General features: G+C 40.8%; 1 protein-coding gene across 1 annotated transcript in view; it reads right to left on the bottom strand.

The window, feature by feature from the left end:
• The window catches only part of CRLF3 (cytokine receptor like factor 3), a 34,774-nt gene that overhangs the window by 12,305 nt on the left and 421 nt on the right, over nt 1-22,048 (bottom strand). Inside the window, exons 2-6 of the mRNA XM_007452383.1 lie at nt 9,473-9,680; nt 6,141-6,228; nt 5,053-5,230; nt 3,691-3,913; nt 2,865-2,997 (exon numbers count right to left, since the gene is read on the bottom strand). Of these exons, the coding sequence (XP_007452445.1) occupies nt 2,865-2,997; nt 3,691-3,913; nt 5,053-5,230; nt 6,141-6,228; nt 9,473-9,680 (830 nt within the window). The remainder of the gene's footprint in view (nt 1-2,864; nt 2,998-3,690; nt 3,914-5,052; nt 5,231-6,140; nt 6,229-9,472; nt 9,681-22,048) is intronic.

Here is a 22,048-nt window from a genome sequence, read left to right as displayed (position 1 = left end):
AAAAAAAAAAAAAAAAAAAAAAAAAAAAATAGTAAGATTGGGAAATCTTAGAAGCAAGGGAAAGCAGGCGTGTTCAAGACAGGAAACCAGAGAGAGGCCTGGAAGGAGGGGGTTGCTAGCAGACCCGGGCACCACATGAGACTGGGCTCTAGAGACTGTTAAAACCCGGCCAGTAACAGGTTCCTTTGGTGTCAGCAGTTCTAAGCATTCCAGAAACTTCAGCAGGGATCGACTGGGCTGAGCAACAGGGCAGGGCCTGCAGGAGTATAATCTCCCTTCTGACTATGAGGCCCTCAAAAAGCTGAATAAAGTTTACCTTGATTCAAGCAGGCCTATCTGCCCCCAACCCCATGCATGAAGGTGCCCCATACAAACACACCATTCACATCCTCTGCCTTAACTGCCGATGCCTGAAATTCCTTTAAACAAGGGAAGAAAACATTTTCAATCCACATTCAAAGGAAAAATGACAAAAATGCAACGGTCTGCTAACATAATACCAAGCTTAAATAAGTTTCAGTTAATCACCCTACCAAGGGGGGCCCCTTGGGAGGAGGAGGGAGGAACTAATGGTTTATTGAGGCCGACTAAGTGTCGTACTGTCCACAGACAGTACGTGGGTTTAAATCAATGTGTGTAATTTCCAATGTCGTAATCTATAAACATTTATTGAATGACTTAAGAAACAAACCTAAGTAGGTCATCTATCGGCCCTTCCCCTGTGTTCACAGAGGGAGAAGCTAAAAGTAAAAAGAGCATCAGATCACCATCACCCAGGGATAAAAATCATAGAAGAGAGAAAAGGAAAAGAGCTGAGGATACAGTAGCGGAGAAACTATGCATTTCCACACTAACTCAAATCGTGTTTACTCTCCCATGAAAAAAGACAAATGAGAAGCAATACAGACCAGTGGTTAAAATTACTGGAGCCAGACTGGGTTTAAATCCTAGCTTTGCCACTTACTAGTTATGTGACACTGGGTAAATGACTTCACTTCTCTGTGCCTCAGTATCTTCATCCCTAAAATGGGTAACTACACCTATTTCATTGGGTTATTGTGAGAATCAAATGAGTTAATATAAGTAAAGTGCTCAGAACAGTACCTGGCACATAGTAAATGCAATTTAAATATTAACTGCAATTAGTAATACTATGATTATTATTCTTATTATGATCTGAGGTATCTGGCCTGAATCTGTTAACTCAGGAAGTCCCATCATTATACAGAAGTACCCTGTTCTCAGCAGACTCACTAATGGGAGTATTTCTATAAACAAGGGACATCAGCAGAGAAGAGGTTTGTTAGTACAGAAAACTCCTGATTACCTGGGGAATAATTAAATAGATGTTAGGTACCAGACTCCTCATTCCTCTGTTAGTTTTTTCTGGTTATTAAGTTATTCTTTTTTCATAACGTAAGGGGTGAGAGGAGGTGTCAAACATGAGAAAAGGTTTCTGACAGTGACGACCTCCCCACGAGAACATGCCTCTCGCAAAGGAGCTCCTTCATCCCTCTCCAGAAGAGGAGAAGAGGCAACACAAGAAGAAGCGCCTGGTGCAGAGCCCCAGCTCCTATTTCATGGATGTGAAATGCCCAGGATGCTATAAAATCACCACCGTCTTTAGCCATGCACAAACAGTAGTTTTGTGTGTTGGCTGCTCTACCGTCCTCTGCCCGTCTACAGGAGGAAAAGCAAGGCTTACAGAGGGTGCTCCTTCAGATGGAAGCAGCACTAAAAGCCCCGGGAATCAAGATGAATGGGAAACCATCCCAATAAACACATTCTGGATACGTCCAAAAAAAAAGGGACAAATGGGATTTCCCTGGTGGCACAGTGGCTGAGTGTCCGCCTGCCGATGCAGGGGACACAGGTTCGTGCCCCGGTCTGGGAAGATCCCACATGCCGCGGAACGCCTGGGCCCGTGAGCCATGGCCGCTGAGCCTGCACGTCCGGAGCCTGTGCTCAGCAACAGGAGAGGCCACAACAGTGAGAGGACTGCGTACCGCCAAAAAAAAAAAAAGAGACAAAGCATAAACTAGTGCATTCTGATCATGCTGCCAGTTCAAATGACTTGGCTGGTGGAGAACATGGCAACACTAGCTTAGATAAAACTTTCAGATACACTCCATGCCTTATACAACAAGGGACTGAGACCAAGAGGAACTTGGAACAAGCATTCACAATAAAATCCTATGATCTCACAACTTAAAACTTAGAGCAGAGTTTGCTACACTGAGGTGTGTATGGTGAACATCAGACAAGCTTCACTTTTCCAAATCAAAGTTTGGGCTTTGGTTTTTAGGAAAAGCTATTTAGAAATAGGACCACAGAGAACACATCTCAAACAACATGAAAACAAGAAAAAGGAAATTTTTCTAATACAGGAAGAAATGGATGAAGAAATAGAAAATTAACTGGCGGCAGGAAAGGCATGCTTTCAATTTTATTTTATAGAGACTATATATATAGTATGTTTACTCTGATAGGTTGTATCTCACAGATACTTGCTCTTATTGATTCACAAAGAAAAAAAAAATTGGGGACCTCTGAACGCTTAAGATTCCTTTTTGAGAGGTATTCTATTTACCAAGAAGAAAGAAGACGTAAACACAGTGAATACACACTATTTATCAGGCAGAAGCAAGGCATTTTACACCCATATCTTAGTTCATGCTCATAATAACCCTGTGAATACACACAAGAAAAGCAAAGCAAAGAGAAATAAGTAAATTGCTCCAAAGTAACACTACCTAGAAATGACGGAATAAACTCAGGACTGTTTTGATCTGAAGCTCATGGATGCTCTGTATACTTCACTTACTGCCTAAGGCATGACAGAAGATCTTTTAATATCCACTTGCCTGAATGTTAATGTCTGCCCACAGAAGTAAGTGGGAGCGCTGGAGTAGAGAACACCGGACGATTCAGCATCATTCCGAAGCGCTATGTTTCTTCGACTGCTCAGACTGTACCCCTCAAAGCCAGCTGTCCACTCTTTTTAAAAAGCAAAGATATTGTTAATTGTTAGAATCTTTTGGGGAATATCTTCAACACAGACACATTAAATAAAACTTGGAAGTGGAAGACGCTACTTAGGGTTCATGGGCAAGTTCAATGAAAGGAAAAATTCAGTGACAGGGTGTCATGGTCAATCCTACAAATCACAAGAAAGATTTTAGTCTCTTCCTACACATTTTTGGCAAGGAAGATCAAATAAGTGTTATCTCTTACCTAATAAAATCACGTTTGAGCTTATTCCAATCTGATTAAGAAGTAATTAACCGAGTCTAAATCTTTTTTTTTTTTTCTAAATCTTTAAAAAAAGTTATATAGGAGAGGTCAATTTTGGATCATAAGACTTCTAAGAAAAAGCCTCTATCAAGATATACGTTGAAGGTTTGGGTCAAATATTGCAGTCTTCTAATGCAATATTTAAACTCTTTGGTTTTAGGGATGCTTATAATCCTGCCTGGCACTATTCGGGGACTCTGAAGATAAGAACGAATGAAAATTTCTCAAAATTCACATGAAGTAATTTGAGCAGGAAGTAAAAGACATATTCCATGTTATTCTCCATCAATTCAGGGTTTATCCTTAGGAAAAAGGGTTGTCAGTGTGCTGCCTTTAGCACAGGATACGTGTACTCATACACAGTTAAGCTTCAGGAGTGAGAAGGCAACAGCATACCATGAGGCACCAGCGTGGAATGACCTATCTGGGGGACACTCCAAGGACTCCACTCCTGTCGGCCATCTCCTCGGGCGCAGACTCTGAACTGATAATCAACATTGGGATCTATGTGCAACACTATGAATTCAGTTTCAGAGCCTACATACACGTCCTCAAAATGACTGGAAGTACATTTACGGAACTGGAGCCTGTAATCGTGGGCGGTAAAGTCGTCATCCACCTGAGGAGAAAGGCTTTACGTTAGGCAGAAGTCAGAGAATAACTTCTCTCAGCATCACTACTTAGGAACTTTGAATGGGGGCATCTGGGGCCAAGCATACAGGCCCACATGCTGAATACGGATTCTTCTCAGGAAGGTCAGAGGAAACGTGCCATTATTATTTCCCTTCTTTTCCTTATTGAACCATGTGTTTTATAACCCCAGTCTGATGTGAAAAAAATGTGCTTCCTCTGAAGCAATGGCATGACTTCTAAACAATTAATGCCAAAGATAAGACATTCAAAATTCAAAGACAAGTATCCCAAAACTACATTATTCATATAACCAAGAGAGAGCTAGTATCTGAAATATATAAAGGACTCCTTAAAATTAATAGAAGACAGGGCTTCCCTGGTGGCACAGTGGTTAAGAATCCACATGCCAATGCAGGGGACACGGGTTTGTGCCCCGGTCTGGGAAGATCCCACATGCCGCGGAGCGGCTGGGCCCGTGAGCCATGGCCGCTGAGCCTGCATGTCCGGAGCCTGTGCTCCGCAACAGGAGAGGCCACAACGGTGAGAGGCCCACGTACCGCAAAAAAAAAAAAAAAAGAAAAAAAGAAAATAGTTTCCAGAAGCTGACCACCCACCTCTGAATGATGTTATCTGTCAACAGCCAAGACATCATGACTCATCTGGACATGGTTTTTATCTAAAATATGGTAATTCACACGCATAATATGATTTAATACACAAAATTCTTGGCAATGCTAAGAGCGTGAAAAAACCATACTTTAAAACTTTATTTCAGAGGTATTAGTTCAGTGTTGAACAGAAAAATATCCAACACCCAATATTCACTATCACCTTCTGACTTTTCTAATTCTGAACGATCCTCAAGTCACCAAGAGTTAAGTTTGGGAAATATGTGATGGGAAACAACATTTCGATACAAAGATTTTGTAAAGTACCTTCGAAACTGTTTATCCCAACTGGAAGAGCTACCTCAGTTCAAGTTCCCTGTGACCTTAGTTGTAAAGCAAAGGGCACTTTTGTTCATGAAGAGAATATTCAAAGGCAACTAATAAAACAAAATCGTAAAGGCCCCCAAATCTCAAATCCATACTGCCGAAGCCATTTCTACAATCCTGAATTACGTACCTTACACCATCGTACGATGATGCCTCCAGGTTTCTCTATCAATTCTTCTATCTGTACTGGTGGGCGAGATGCTACCGTTCCATGCTTGAAAATATGGTCTTTCACTATGTTAAGAATTGAGTCATCCAACTGAGCAGATAAGCAAGGCACATCAACCAGTAAAGGCACCTCTGGTAAGCTGAGGAAACAAAGCTCATGTGTTTATAAGGCTTTTAACTGAGAGTTAAAAATACAAGGGAGTATAGCCTTGAAAAACTGCAAATCACTATGCTGTACACCTGAAATGTATACAACACTGTAAATCAACTATATCTCAACTTTTAAAAAAATAACAAGGAATATTTTATCTATTTATTTTTGGCCATGCTGCACAGCTTGTGGGATCTTAGTTCTCAAACCAGGGATCAAACCCAGGCCCTCAGCAGTGAAGGCGTGGAGTCCTAACCACTGGACTGCCACGGAATTCCCCAACAAAAAATACTGTAGATCAGTCACATACTGTAACAGTGCAGAAGCCCCCAGTAAATAATGCTAATGGCAGTGGGGGTTTTGCAAGATATTACATCAAAATTCTCTTCCCAAATAAATAAAAGGAACGAGAGAAAATGGGTAGGATCACAATTGTCAAGTTTATAGCAAAAGATCTGGTTTACTGAGCTATGACTCCGTTTTGTTTGTTTTAATTGAAGTGTAGTTGATTTACAATGTTGTGTTAATTTCTGCTGTACAGCAAAGTAATTCAGTTATAAATATATATATATATATTCTTTTTTATATTCTTTCCCATTATGGTTTATCACAGGATATTGAATATAGTTCCCTGTGCTACACAGTAGGACTTTGTTGTTTGAGCTATGACTTTGTTCAGATTTTTTTAAATTAACAATTCTCTTACACATTAGGATTGCAGAAAATCGGTAATTCTATACCAGAGATTACAATCACAACTATTTCATACTAGTAATACTGGTAATGGGCAGTGAAAACTTGAGGAACATTTTCTATATCCCTGAATCCGAATTTTTAACAGGCGAGAAGAAAAAAAGAAAAGCGGACAGCTTAAGCCCAAGAGACACTAACTCTTTTACCTGTCCAACTGGATGTGTGAGGCCTTTTTGGTAAAGCTCCACAGTTTTTCATTCTGTTCTCCTACACCACCCAGAATGGCGATCTCACCTACAATCAGGAATAAGAGAACTAGTACAGGGAAAATGGTCACATTATAAACTAAGCAACACAACCCGTGTCTAAGTGGGTCTCTGGTTCTCTTGAAAACAATTCTTAAGTGATGTCACAAATTCCCCAAAAGTAAACGAAGAAACTATTTTAGGGACTTCCCTGGTGGCGCAGTGGTTAAGAATCTGCCTGCCAATGCAGGGGACACGGGTTCAAGCCCCTGCCTGGGAAGATCCCACATGCCGTGGAGCAACTAAGCCTGTGCGCCACAACTACTGAGCCTGCGTGCCACAACTACTGTGCCCGCACGCCTACAGCCCGTGCTCCGCAACAAAGAGAAGCCACCGCAATGAGAGGCCAGTGCACCACAACGAAGAGTAGCCCTCGCTCGTCACAACTAGAGAAAGCCCGCATGCAGCAATGAAGACCCAATGCAGCCAAAAATAAACAAATAAATAAATAAGAAACTATTTTAGAAACGACTTTAAGGTTAAACGCAAGAGGAAGGGGATACACAATGACAACATTCTGCCAGAGATGAAAGATTCTGCTCTACAAATGGAAACTTGGTTTGTCAACCAATTTTATGCAAGGCATAAGTCCCAGGGACCTCTTCCCATCTCCCCTACAGAATCTTTATCAACTCCAATAGGAGTCAGTGCAAATATTATCCTGACACAAGCAACAGGGTGAAGGGTCATATAAAGGAAATATTATATAAAGTCATAAGAAAATGATCAACATCTCTGTCCTTCCACAGCCCTAAAGAACACTACTAGAACTGTTTTCCATCTCAGTATACCCTGGAGTTACTCAAGTGTTTTGAGCATATGACATGACCTTCCCCCCTTACCAAAAGGAAAACAGACACACTGAACACTGCCTCAAAATCCTAAAAATTTCATAAATAAGTTTTTAATCCCTTGGGAAGGGAGGGGAGGAAAAAGTTTGAAATTTAAAACATTTCTGAAGTATTTAAAAAAAAATCAGATGCTGCAACAAGCATGTATGTGCCTCAAAGGATTTATTTTCTAAAATAAAAACATTGGTCAGGCTTCGTGGTGATTGGTATACACTCCTGACCTGTGCTGAACTGCTGCTGAGTTTGTTTCCAAATGCTAAGCGCCCAGGGAAAGACATTCTGAAGTCCTGCTAAAAATAATTTTCTCAAAGGCACTGTTATTGTCAGTGGCCAATAAACACTTCTCCTTGAAGATAAGACAAAAATGTAATTAGTGTGTACAGATAACATTAGTACTATATACTAAGTGGGACCAAAAAGGGGACTAACTTCCAGCTGGAGTGACAAGAGCTGGGAGCCAGCCACGCACACTTTTTACCCTATGCCACTCACAGCACTCATCAAAGAAACAATGGTATTCAGTCTCCTTCCCTGGATCCTTTTTCCTCAACGCCCCTTTAAATACTGACGTCCCTCAGAGTCCCACCTTCTGTAGCCTTCTCTTCTCATATTGTACACTACCTCTTGATGATTTTACTTATTCCCATGTATTCAGAGGTGACATACACACCATTCACTGCCATATTGACATCTCAAGGTACGATCTCTCTCCTAAGCATCACACCCACATTCCCAACTCCTGGCATCTCCGGCACCTTGAACTAACATACCCCAAACCAACTGTCTAACTACCCACCCTCCCACTTCATGTTCTGTGTCAATCAACGGCATAATTCACCGGTCGTCTAAAATCACGCTGGGTTGGGTCATCTTAAATTCTTCTCTTTCTCCTCCAGCCTATAAACAGGCAATCACCAATAATCAACACTTATGGCTCAGTAAGATCACCATTAATTCTATCTCCAAAATATCTTTTTTTAAATTTTATATTTATTCACTCAGTCATTCATTCATTCATTTTTGGCTGCGCTGGGTCTTTGTTGCTGCATGTGGGCTTTCTCTAGTTGAGGTGAATGAGGGGCTACTCTTCCTTGCAGTGCACAGGCTTCTCATTGTGGTGGCTTCTCTTGTTGCAGAGCATGGGTTCTAGGTGCATGGGCTTCAGGAGCTGTGGCGCGTGGGCTCTGTAGTTGTGGCTCACGGGCTCTAGAGTGCAGGCTCAGTAGTTGTGGCACACGGGCTTCATTGCTCCGCGGCACGTGGGATCTTTCCAGACCAGGGATGGAACCCATGCCCCCTGCAGTGGCAGGCAGATTCTTAACCACTGCGCCACCAGGGAAGTCCCTCCGAAAAATCTTAAAACCAGCTCTGCTTCATCTTCACCTGTCCCATCTCCATTGCTTCCTATCTGACTGCTGCCACAACTTCCTCATCGGTCACTTTTACTTCCTTACAACCTCTAACACAGTCTCCAAACTGTGGGCAGTGTCGTTTTTTAAAAATGCAAATCTGACTGTGTAACTCTGCTGCCTAAACTAATGCATTCAATGCCTCCTAGACATGCCGTTCACTTTACTCTTGACGTTATTTCTGCTTCCAGTCGTGCTGTGACCTCCTTTTCTTCCTTTGTCTGCTTGATGAATTTCTTCAAGCCTCGGTTGAACTCCTCCTATAGAAAGCCATCCTACACTCTTCCAGAGGCAAGCATTTCCGCTTCTGTGCTCCCATAAGGTCTTAGATCTCTCTCATCGTGTGTGTTTCTCTCACTCGTTACTCTCTAAAAAGAACGATGGCATTAAATCCTATAGACTATTGACACTCCGAAAAATATGTGAACAGACTCAAGATGACCGTAAAATCACTGCATTAACAGAACCATGAGAAAAATCCTTATTTTGTAAATGATTATAATTTACTCCTTATTTTGTAAATGATTATAATTTACTCCTTATTTTGTAAATGATTATAATTAGTACATTAATTGCATTTACCCTAGGATACCTCACTGTACACCTGTCATCCTACATCACAAACTGTCCCAAGGTACGAATAGCCTAAGCACACGACAGATGGCAAGAAGCCTGCTGGAACCCTGAGATACCAGCAGTGTCAATCTGAATGTGCTGCATTTAACGGGCTCCCTGGACTCCCCCCCTTCTTTTTTTTCTTTTTTTTTTTTTGTTGTGGTACGCGGGCCTCTCACTGATGCGGCCTCTCCCGTTGCGGAGCACAGGCTCCGGACGCGCAGGCTCAGCGGCCACGGCTCACGGGCCCAGCCGCTACGAGGCATGTGGGATCCTCCCGGACCGGGGCACGAACCCACATTCCCTGCATCAGCAGGCAGACTCTCAACCACTGCGCCACCAAGGAAGCCCTCCCCACCTTCTTGGACTAAGTCCGCTGCAGTGTTAACTCCGTGCTCTATCAGCTTCTGGCAGTCATCTAGTGGTTTAATGGTCTCCTGTTCAATGGTGTCCACCTCTTGCAAAAGGGTCACCAATCGCTCATCCAGGAGCTTCCCAAGGGTTCCTTTCAAATCGTTAAAATGCTGTTTGAGGACATCTCTCGTCTGGGATGCACTCTCTTTGATCTGAAAAGAAATAACATAAAAATTCGGAATCAGAATCTCTAGAAGAGGCTAATCCACAGGCATCACCCCTAATAATCTCAAGGCACTACACAACCATCACCTTCCATTCAATGATAAACCAAATGTGATTCATTTGTACAAACTTGCAGAATTCCACAGAGTTGGCCTTCAGGTGAGACAGAATGGTCCCATCATTCACAACTATGTCAATCTGGCTAAGTTAATTAAACACACCATGCCTCAATTCCCTTATTTGTCAAATGAGTATAACAATGCTCGCTTCATGGAGTTGTTGCAAGGATTAAATAAAAATAGTCTATGTACCGCACTTGGTAAAATAACGGGCACACTTGTTCTCAATAAATAAATGTTAGAAATAAATATTATCTGCACAAAGTAGTTCTTAGAAATTATACATTTCAGTACCAAAAAAAAATTAAATTAAGAGATTAAAATTCATTTTACTGAAAAGCAATAAAGAAACAGTAGATTAAAAAACCACAATACAGGGACTTCCCTGGTGGCGCAGGGGTTAGGAATCCGCCTGCCAAAGCAGGGGATACAGGTTCGAGCCCTGGTCCGGGAAGATCCCACATGCTGCGGAGCAACTAAGCCCGTGCACCACAACTAGTGAGCCTGCGCCCTAGAGCCCACGAGCCACAACTTCTGAGCCCACATACCACAGCTACTTAAGCCCGCGCACCTAGAGCCTGTGCTCTGCAACTAGAGAAGCCACTGCAATGAGAAGCCTGCGCACCGCAACGAAGACAGAACACAGCCAAATAAATAAATAAATTTATATAAAAAAAGGAAGAACAGCTATAAAAAAAAACACAATACAAAAAAAATCACTTCATGGACAACATGCCCTCATTATGGTAAAAGAAAACTAAGAATTTATTCACAATCCAAAAGGTTCAGAGGAGGCAGAAGACAGATGTTCAGGAAAAACACACCTTCTGGGACAATGACTTCATCCTTTTTCAGTCACGGTCCTCAATTGAGAGGTTTATGAACCTTCTTCCCAGAAAAATGAATAAACTGTACCCAAAAGACATTTATTCAATTTCAGAGATTGCAAATTCCCTCAGATCCCAACCATGGCTCGCTCACAGCAGTAATTCTGAAACTTGCTTTGCAGAAGAATCACGTATCATACAATTGCATCCTGTTATAGTTTAGATGGCAGGGCTCCATCCCAGAACCAGCTTGGAGAAGGGGCTGGAGGAGCGTATGGGCAGAGTTCTTTTTCACAAGCACACCTGTGACTCTGCAGCCCACACTCTGAGACACCACCCTAGGTCCACAGAGCCCAGATTAAGAACTGCTGTTCTAGAAGATATAACAGGAAAATCTTTACATCTCACAGATATCCTGAAAACAAGTCAGTTGTCTATATAGACACTGGATTTTTTTTTTTTAAGAATACAGATAACACACAATTCACTTTTTCTCACTTAACAGGAAAATTCTAACTATAAGCCAAACATTCAGTTGAATTAAAGCAAACTCATACTTTACTTTGCTGATATTTTATTAGTTTCCTAAGACATGTTATGTTTACTACCCTAACCCTTTGCTAACTTGATCTTAGCAAGAGCATTTGACCTCCAAGAAAAATACACCAAGAACATATCAAAATATGGATAAAGTACAATATTTCAACAGTTAATAGAGACATTTAGAAAACTTTCTATTCTCTAACACTAAAATTAAAAACAATACAAAACTGTTGTCCAGAAATGTTCACAACCATGTAAAAACAAAAGATGTCCACGTCTAAGGACTACAAAGAAACACAGGAAAAAAAAATGGTATGATTGGCTGGGGTGAGGAGATCACAGAAACAATTTTTTTCCCCTTTTGACATTAATGTAAGTTATGATGGTATTTGTGTGGTAAGTGAATTTCTTAAATCATAAAGAAAAAGAGAAATCCTAATTTAATTGTTAACTAATCTCTGTAAAGTTACTACAGAACTTCTAAACCCAAGTTGAAGTTTAAAAAAAATCAGGGGGCGGGTATATTCAAAATCTCCTTGATCTGGTGCATCACCAACTGTGGGATCCTTGAGAATCAGGCCCTAACACACATAGCACCTAGCAAATAAATGTTCAATGAAATTAAGTTAATCGTGTATGTTTTTAAGACCTTTAAAAAAGAACCAGGAAAAGAATGCCTTATGATTTTGATATATCTCACCTGGAATATTGTTAGAAATGCAAAATCTCAGGCGCCACCCAGAATTACTGGATCAGAAGCTGCATTGGTAACAAGATCCCCAGGTGATTCATACCGGCCTTACAGATAGCAGAGTAAATGAAGACAATGTGCTGGCGCACCCTCACCACCGGGAGGAAATTCTGCAGTCGAGCGCTGTACCAGTGAGGTCCTATCTCCCTCTTCAGCGGACACCGCACACACAGGAAGTGCATTAGTTAGGTAAAGTCAATTTCCTCTTTAGGAAGAATTCAAAAGCTCCTTCAACTGCTGCAGAGCTCCACTACGTTTTGTTTTTGTTTCAGAACCTCAGAAAAAAAGGAAGTGTGTGAGCACAAAGCAGTGAGAGGGCCAGCGAAGGGAGAATCCATTTCCAAATCCACCTCCCGCAATTTCATTGTACATTTGACTCCTTTTTGTTCAGATTCCGGACCACTGCTGTTCAAAACTTGACACTACCTTGGCATCATTTTCTTCTCCCTGAAACAGTTCATAATTCAAAGCCACAGCCACCTTTAATTGAATCATGTAACTAATCAAGTTCATTCACTCGGCTTTTAATAAAACTAATTTTAAAAGGCGAACTTTGCTGCTGAGTGAATTTCTTCATATTTGAGGTGGTACCATGGTCCAGTGTGCTCACTGTTATAGCTCACTCAATCTTCCCAACAACTCTGAGAGGTAGGTCTGTATTGTCTACGTTGAAGAAAGTAAAGCTCAAGGAAGTCAAATAACTTCCCCACGGCTTCCCAGTGCCAGAAACAGTGCGACTCCAAGGACCATGGTCTGTCCACTACACCAAGCTGGTTAGTGCTTACAGACCCCATTTTAAAGCATTCCCGTAAACCGGTAAATTATGTATTGGCTGAAGACATTTCCTGCTGCAATGTGTATTTCTTGTCCTTGCATAAAGAATCATGTGGTAGATTCCATATATGTGTCAGCATATGGTATTTGTCTTTCTCTTTCTGACTTACTTCACTCTGTATGACAGACTCTAGGACCATCCACCTCACTACAAATAACTCAATTTCATTTCTTTTCATGGCTAAGTAATATTCCATTGGATATATGTGCCACATCTTCTTTATCCATTCATCTGTCGATGGACACTTAGGTTGCTTCCATGTCCTGGCTATTGTAAATAGTGCTGCAGTGAACACTGGGGTGCATGCGTCTTTCTGAATTATGAATTTTCTCAGGGTATATGCCCAGTAGTGGGACTGCTGGGTCATATGGTAGTTCTATTTTTAGTTTTTTAAGGAACCTCCATACTGCTCTCCATAGTGGCTGTATCAATTTACATTCCCACCAACAGTACAAGGGAGGGAGATGCAAGAGGGAGGGAATATGGGGATATATGTATACATATAGCTGATACACTTTGTTATATAGCAGAAACTAACACAACACTGTAAAGCAATTATACTCCAATAAAGACGTTAAAAAAAAAAAATGTGGTAGACAACCACTCAGGGCAAAACAACTGTGACGGTTTGTAACAAAGTAAATTTAAGAAAAATACAAATGATACACAACTCAAGGTCTCAGAAGGGAAACTGTAATATACATTGTTTATGTTGATTAACAATATTCAGAACGAATTTTCTACTAAAACCTCTCCTGTAACAGACCATTAAATCTTATTTACAAAGTTTCCACTGCAGTTGACTCTAATTCTAAAGCAACTGTATTTTTAAAGTTTTAACATGAGGATAAGTTCTCAAAATGCCAAAAAGTCATCAAGATTATACATCAATACTAAGCCATGCAAAAGCCTAGAAAATATAAACTTCACAGCCCTCCAAGACAACAGTGACTGATATTTTCCTCTAGAGTTTAGCTACTAAAATGTCATAAAACCTACCTAGAATCTGATTTAAGACACCTCTGGTCTTCAGTGGCAATATATAGTTGCTCTATCTATAATATAACACAACCTAACACGTGTGTGTTTCAGGAAATTAAGTAACTGGAATCTCCTCTACCTCCTCTGAAACATGCATTTTCATGACTTTATAGAAGAAAAGAATTTTTATCCTCCAAGGGTAATCTAAGAATTTATTTTCCCAATTGTTTTGCTTACAGGAAACTAACTAAAACTATTTTAAAGTTAGAGACTGGCTTTACACACTATTAGCTAAAACGAACATAGGGATCAAAAATAAAAGACAAAGATAAAAAGGTCAACTGAAATTGAAGATGCTAACCAAAATGTTTCTTCTCAGTTCATATGAAATGTACTGCATGAGCTATGTGTCTTCACACTGACACCAAGATATTAGTCATTAAAAATAATAACGGCAATAATAACAATACAAGAGCAGCTCCCACCTACTGAACACCTACTGTGTACCAGGAACTTAAACCCATGGTCTCATTTAAATTCTGCCACAACCCGATGGAAAGCTAGTCAAGTGGCAGGAAATCTGAACTGTCTGCTTTGTGTATGGACTCATATGTGCTGCTACATTTCCTTCTTGTCTCTTACAGTTAGGCTTTCTGTTTTTTTAAAAAATATTCATTTATTTATTTGGCTGCACTGGGTCTTAGTTGTGGTATGCAGGATCTAGTTACCTGACCAGGGATCAAACCCGGGCCCCTGCATTGGCAGCATGGAGTCTTAACCACTGGACTACCAAGGAAGTCCCTACAGTTATGTTTTTATGAAACATGCTTATTAAAACTTTCAAAAAGAAAATCTTGATTATATTACTTGGTAGTCTGTTACATTAATGGCCCCAATGAACCAGGAACCATGCCTTGTGGTACTCATATCCTCATGCAGACCTCTCCCCTGGACAGGAGGCTGGGCTGGTGACTAGCAATGCAGTCACATGTGCATCGTTAGAGTGGAACTGAGCTGTGCCAGCTCCAGGCCTCAGCCTTAAGACTACCTGGCAACTTCTGCTTCTGCACTGCAGGGGTTCCTGAGCCACTGTGTAAGAAGCACGGCTATCGGGGCTTCCCCGGTGGCTCAGTGGTTAAGAATCTGCCTGCCAATGCAGGGGACATGGGTTCAAGCCCTGGTCCAGGAAGATCCCACATGCCGTGGAGCAACAAAGCCCGTGCACCACAAGTACTGAGCCTGTGCTCTAGAGCCTGCGAGCCACAACTACTGAAGCCCGTGTGCCTAGAGCCCATGCTCCGCAATGAGAGAAGCCACCGCAACAAGCAGCCCACGCACCGCAATGAAGAGCAGCTCCCACTCAACACAACTAGAGAAAGCCCGCGCGCAGCAACAAAGACCCAACGCAGCCAAAAATAAATTAATTAATCTAAAAAAAAAATAGAAGATGACGCATGGCTATCTTTCTTGAGAGAACAAGTGGAAGGGGAAGAAGAGTGGCGGGGGGAGGAAAAGTGTGGGAGGGAGAGAGCTTGGCATCCAGGCTCAGCCCCGCCAGCATTCCAGCTGAGTCCTGCTACTACTTAAGGCTCCAAACAGGTAAGTAAATGTTCTATCTGGAACATTCCAGCCTCAGCTGCCATCTGACTGCAATTACATGAGAGCTGCCAGCAAAATCAGAACTGCCCAACTGAGCCCTGGTTAATCCCCCGAATACTAAGCAAATGGTTGCCTTTTAAGCCATTATGCTTTGGCATAGTTTATTATGTAGTGACAAATAACCAAATCATGATAAAACAAATGTTTAATTCTTGATTATCTGCATTAGTGAACAGGGTGCCTATAATCAAGACTACGAACAATCTAAAAAGAATGTCTGCAAAATCACACCCACAACATTCATAAAGGCATTCATTCTATATTTATTGAGGTCTAGTGCCAGGAACTGGGGTTATAAAGATGAATAAGGCACGATCCTGACCTCAAAAAACTATCATTCTAGTAAAGGAGACAGTTGCATGCACATGTAACTACAGTAAAAAGTATTAAGTCCTTATGTAAGTGAGACAGCCACAAACTGCCATCAGAGCTCAAAAAGGTCATTCTGCTGGGAAAGAGAGTAGGAGACATTTAAAGAATAAGTTACCAGTTGGAGAAGTAGGGGAGGTCACCTTGAATAATAATAATATTTGGTGGTATTATTTCTATGGCTAATATTTATTAAGCAGTTCATATGTCCCAGGCATCGTGCTAAAAGTTTTACATACATTTCTCATTTTAATTCCCACACTGGCCAAGTAGGTACTATCCTTATCTACATTGTACAGCTAGGGAAGTGAGGCATCAGGAAAGTTAAGTTTCTCAAGGTCTCACACCTAATAGAGGCAAATGCAAAAAAAGTAAAATAACTGCAAATATAAATGATTCATGGATACCCCTCAAAAATAAAAGCCTGTCCCAGGAATTCCCTGGTGGTCCAGTGTTTAGGACTCGGCACTTTCACTGCCAGGGCCCAGGGGCCTGGGTTCAATCCCTGGTTGGGGAACTAAGATCCCACAAGTCATGCAGTGCGGCCAAAAAAATTTTTAAATAAAAATTTTAAAAAGTCTGTCCTACATTTGTTTGGCTTTAGATCACAAATTAAGCCATATTATTTACCAGGTTTCTAGTAATAAGAACAGTTCTTCTCTATCAAATTTAAATTTACATTACACTCTATATTGAAAAAAGAAATTCTATACAGAGAGAAACTGGGTTCCTCTGTGACACTCACACACTTTTTGAGGCGAACATTATAGATTCTGAATGCTTGTTTAAATTCTCATTTATATCCTACATTTCAAGTGAGGTTTGGACTCAACAAGCAGCTTTCAGAGTGTCGTGTTTAAAGACAATTTGTGAAAAGACTTAAAAAAGGATGACTGAAAAGCCAATGTAAATATGTGGTTTTTGCACACAAATATATGTGCAGCTTTTTTTTCCCCTTGGTAGTTGATTATTTAGTTTTGCTTCCAGAGCTCTGCTTCCAGTATTTTGGCATACTTGAGTCAATACATTATCAGCCTACCACCAACAAATGCTCCGTAAGTACCTATGTAATATTCACCTCTGCATTAAAAATTAGACTGTACGTGGGAAATATTTCATAATGCTTATGATATAATGCTAACCAAAAGAAAACAACAAATATAAAGTTGCATATACAGTAGTCTTTCAATTTGGCAAAATAATATGTCTAGAAGGATACACCAAAATGTTAACAGTGGTTGTCTGTAAGGAGTAGAATTATGGGTGATTTTCAGATTATTTCATCTGTTCTTGGTTTTCCCCAGCTCCAGATTTAACCTTTTCTTAGGACACTATAATAGGGGCATTTTAAGTACTACTGCAGTAACAGATTATTTTCAAACAGATTTTTTGGACTGTTTTGAAAACGGGCAACAGAAGGGGAAGTGGGAGATAAAAGAAGCAATAACAGCTTTCTTTTCTTTGCTGAGCTACTAAGACTTCCTGCCCTGGTTTTCTGAAATAACTTTTTTCCCCTCACTGAGTTCTCTATCTGTTCCAGTCTTTAACTAGTATGCTACATGTTTTCAAATCCTGTGAGAATAATGATCTATGGAAAACCTGGTATTGTACATTAGGAATATCAAAGTTCCTAATAAGAACTTCAAAAAATTATCTGAAATCAACTATTAAAAAATTGAAAACAAAATACTATGAGACGGCTTCCCTGGTGACGCAGTGGTTGAGAATCCACCTGCCAAGGCAGGGGACACAGGTTCGAGCCCTGGTCTGAGAAGATCCCACATGCTGCAGAGAGCAACTAAGCCCATGCACCACAACTACTGAGCCTGCACTCTAGAGCCTGCGAGCCACAACTACTGAGGCCTGCGTGCCTAGAGCCCGTGCTCCGCAATAAGAGAACCACAGCAATGAGAAGCCCGTGCACCGCAATGAAGGGTCCCCCGCTCGCTACAACTAGAAAAAGCCCAGGTGCAGCAACGAAGACTCAACGCAGCCAAAAATAAAAATAAATAAAATAAATTTTAAAAAATACTATGAGAGACAAATTGTCACAATACAGATGTTAAGACACGCTAGGACAAGTGCTGGCTTGAGATCGTCAATTATTCACTTGTCTGTCACTGCATAATTATCTAAACCCATGCTATTTCAAACAACGTTTTAATCTTGAGGATAAACCACAGCAGTTTACAACAACACACCTACGGTTCAGGATAAACTACAGAAATTGGTAGAGAGCTGATGAAGAGTTAATGGTATCCTCTAAGGCACTGTGCCTCTATTTTTAATGTGCATACACATCACACCTAATGATGATTCACCAGGTCTAGTTGGGGCCTGATTCCTGCATTCTTCACAAGCTCTCATGTCAGGATGACCCTGCTGCGGTCGTGGACCACACTTGTAGTAGCAACGATCAAAGGGACACCACTGCCCAGAGCTGGGCAGGGTCCTCACCAGTGTCTTAATTAGGCACCAGGATCTGGCCCTTTACTCTGCAAGAGCAGAGACTTGCTCTTGTCAACGCCCCTACAGACACTGAATCACACTAATTAAAGGCACATGAAGGCCAACAGTTCATTTTAGAGTAAATTATAACTGTACACAGACTAGAATATTGGTATTTCTCAATGCTGGCACCTCCAGTACCTCAAACTAATCCCCCTTTGATAATGTACAAACATGGAGCTTCCGGACCTGCAAGGCTTAAAGACTAGGTCCTGGACAGTGGCAATGTCATCAAACTAGTGTCACTCTTTGAGGCATATCTGACTGGCCAGCTGACACACTACGTGACATCCTGATCAGCTATCTCTACTTACAACAAGCAGGAAAGTCAACCTGTAGAAATCAACAAGGGATGAACAACACAATGGAACTGAAATCTAAAAATGAATACACAAGAATTTAGATTTTTCCTATTTGTTTTGTTTTTAGGTGGAAGAGTCTAATGACTAGCCACCAAAGGAAAGAGTAAATCTGTGAGAGCAATGCTCTGTTTCCCTACCCACAGTATTTCTAGGACCCAGAAGTATCTCTGACCCACAGAATGCACCCAGTGCATATTTACTGAGTAAATGAACAAATGAGTATTTAAGGAGGGTTGAAGTTAATTTCTTTGGTATTTACATCTTAATACCAAGGATTCCAGGGAGCTATATAGAACTGTTCTTAATGATTTCAACATCAGTTACTCCAGGCTGACTGTAAATATTATCTGATTTCCTGAAGACAACGAACATCTCTCTAGTCTTTAACGTATTCAAACAGTAAGAGTTACAGACTACCCTTCATTCCTACACAGAACTTCCTTTTCTCTGAAGACAGAGGGTAGGGCTTAAACTTAACCACAAGAAGAGAAACTGCTACATGCTGGCAGTTGTTTTTCACACTAAAAGATTGACAGTAAAAAACTCCTGTTCCTTCTAAATTTTCATAGCCATGATTTCCTAACAGGAGGCAAATTTCATGAGAGATGTTTAAAGGGTAAGAAACAAAAGCAAAGATTAAAAGTATGCCAAGAGTTCTTGAAAAGGTTAAACAAAGAGTTACCACACGACCCAGCAATTCCTAAGTACTAAAAGAACTGAAAACATGTCTACACGAAAACTTGTACATGAATGTTCACACCAAGATTATTCATAAGAGCCAAAACGTGAAAATAACTCAAATACCTATCAGTTGACGAATGGATAAATAAAATGTGGTATATCCACACAACAAATATTATGCAGCCACAAAAAGGACTAAAGTACAGCTACATGCTACCTCATGGATGAACCTTGAAAACATTACGCCTAAGTCAAAGAAGCCAGCCACAAGGGGCCACAGACAGTATGGTTCCATTTATATGACGTGTCCAAAATAGGCAAATCCAAATAGAGACAGAAAGTAGTTTAGTGGTTATCAGGGGCTGGAAGAGTGACAGCTAACAGGTACGGGATTTCTTTTTGAGGTGATGAAAATGTTCTGGAATTAGTGGTGACGGCTGCACAACTTTGCAAATACACTAAAACTGCTGAACTGTATATTTTAAGGTATGAATTTTATGGTATGTAAATTACATATCAATTTTGTTAAAAATCCTATGCCAAAAGGAAACAAAACTGGCAAGTAAAAAATATACACAAGGGGCTTCCCTGGTGGCACAGTGGTTGAGAATCCGCCTGCTGATGCAGGGGACACGGGTTCATGCCCCGGTCCGGGAGGATCCCACATGCCGCAGAGCGGCTGGGCCCGTGAGCCGTGGCCAGTGAGCCTGCATGTCAGGAGCCTGTGCTCCGCAACGGGAGAGGCCACAGTAGTGAGAGGCCCGCGTACCGCAAAAAAAATATATATATATATACACAAAGGGAGCATCTTTCCTCTCTGCTCTCTCATCCTTCCCTGATTCAAAATCTTTGACTGAAAAGCCATATATTTTATGTAGTTATTCTGAAAATGACTGGAACCCTAAAAATATCCTAACCACTAAACAAAAGCAGCTGCTTATTTTGATCACATTTTTGCAACACTGACCTTCCTTAAAATGCAAGTTGACAGAGGACTTATTCTACAAACCCAAATGCGTACAACCCACTAGAATTAGCTTTGAGGAAGAATTAAAGCTTTTAGAACTAGAAGCTGTTGTAACTGGCACCGGCACAAAACACATTTCAGTTCACAACAGTATGACATTACTCAGTCTAGTCTGAAGGCAATGTCATTAAGAACCTAAGCTAATGGATGTTCTCTTAGTGTCTTCTGTTTCAAGCACAAGACAAATGGTCCTCAAAAACAAAACAAAACCCCATACCAAATTCCACTAAGTTATAGGAAAGTATGTTCTGTCTTTAAATTTTTGGACATAGAATTTAAAAGAATGTAGGTTTGGAAACAATACTAAACCATTCAGGATGACATCATACTAAATTGTTTTAACGTGCTCAATATCACATGAGAAAGTAATAAGCACTTCTCCCAGGTGCTAAGCTCATTCATTTAGTATCACCTCTGTTTCTTAATCCTTGATGCAGTTAAACAATAGTCTCATTCATATGACATCTTAATTGGCTGCAACATTAATCATATAATAAGAGATACTTTAATCTCTTTTTAAATATGCCCTAGAATTAGAACCTCTATTTCAAAACAGCAGAAGGAATAATGCAGATGTTTTCAAGTGGAAATCAAAATGAATATATTGGAAGGCCTTAAAAAGCATTTGTCAAATCAGGATCACCATATCTAGATCTTGCTCCCAGATTTGCTACTACACTACAAAAGATGCCTGGCCTACATTTAAAATCTACAAGAATTTTTAAATGTATAAAACCTAAAGCATGTTGAGTATCCTTAATGATGAGAATATCCAAAGGCACTGTTATCAGAGCACTATTCTACCAGTTGTAATTTTCAGATTCTGTGCAACATGGGAGTTACTAGGATGACAATATATATTAATAACAAATGTGATGTTGAAAAATCCCACTCACTCAATTGATTCCACTCAAACGGAATCCCACTGACTCAAAAAGCACTTATTAAGCACCTGAAGTAATAGTAGCTTGAGGATTATCTGTCCTCCTGCACACTGGCAGTGGGTTATATCTTTTTCTGTATATGTTCCAGGGTGTAGAGAAACCATGTGGCGTTCCTTTATCTTTGATAACCAGGTCCCCATGGAGCAGATAACTGCCGTCACTTAAAAGTATATTTAGCTTCTCCTTTACACTTCTCTCTCTTTAAATCTGTTTTTCCATTTCCCTACACTTTTGTATCCCATCCCCCAGAGGTTTCATTTTCCTTCTTTTGCCCTTCCAACATAGCTTCACCTTAAAATCCAAACTCTCTAGAATGGGATCCCGCTACATGATTTTTTAATGCGTTCAAGATCATATGAGATACTAAGGACTACTTTGACATCACTTCCATTCATTTAGTGTTAACGTTACTACTCCTCCACTCCTCTGTCTCTCCTTAGTACATCCCTTCCACTTGTCCATTCCGCCTCCACTTTGAGCTCTCCCCAAGTCACTGCTACACATTTTCCTCACGCTCTCTAAAATCGCTCTCCATCCACAAGGTAGGTTTTCCAAAGAATCTCCACCTCCCCCAACTCTCTCAATCTTCACTACCCTCTGTGACGCCCTCGGTTTTTGCTCTGGTCCCTCACTCCCCCCAACCTCGGACCCCATCACATCCCCGACACCGCCCCACACAGCTTAGGGTAAGCCCCTCACTCTCTCCCTCGATCCCCCAAATCTGCCCCTTCCTCTTAAGACCCCCGTCC

The sequence above is a fragment of the Lipotes vexillifer genome, unplaced genomic scaffold, assembly GCF_000442215.2.
Source record: "Lipotes vexillifer unplaced genomic scaffold, Lipotes_vexillifer_v1.1 scaffold216, whole genome shotgun sequence".
NCBI classification, from domain to species: domain Eukaryota; kingdom Metazoa; phylum Chordata; class Mammalia; order Artiodactyla; family Lipotidae; genus Lipotes; species Lipotes vexillifer.
Note: the sequence above shows the minus strand (reverse complement) of the source record. Positions and strands in the feature narration are given on the sequence as shown.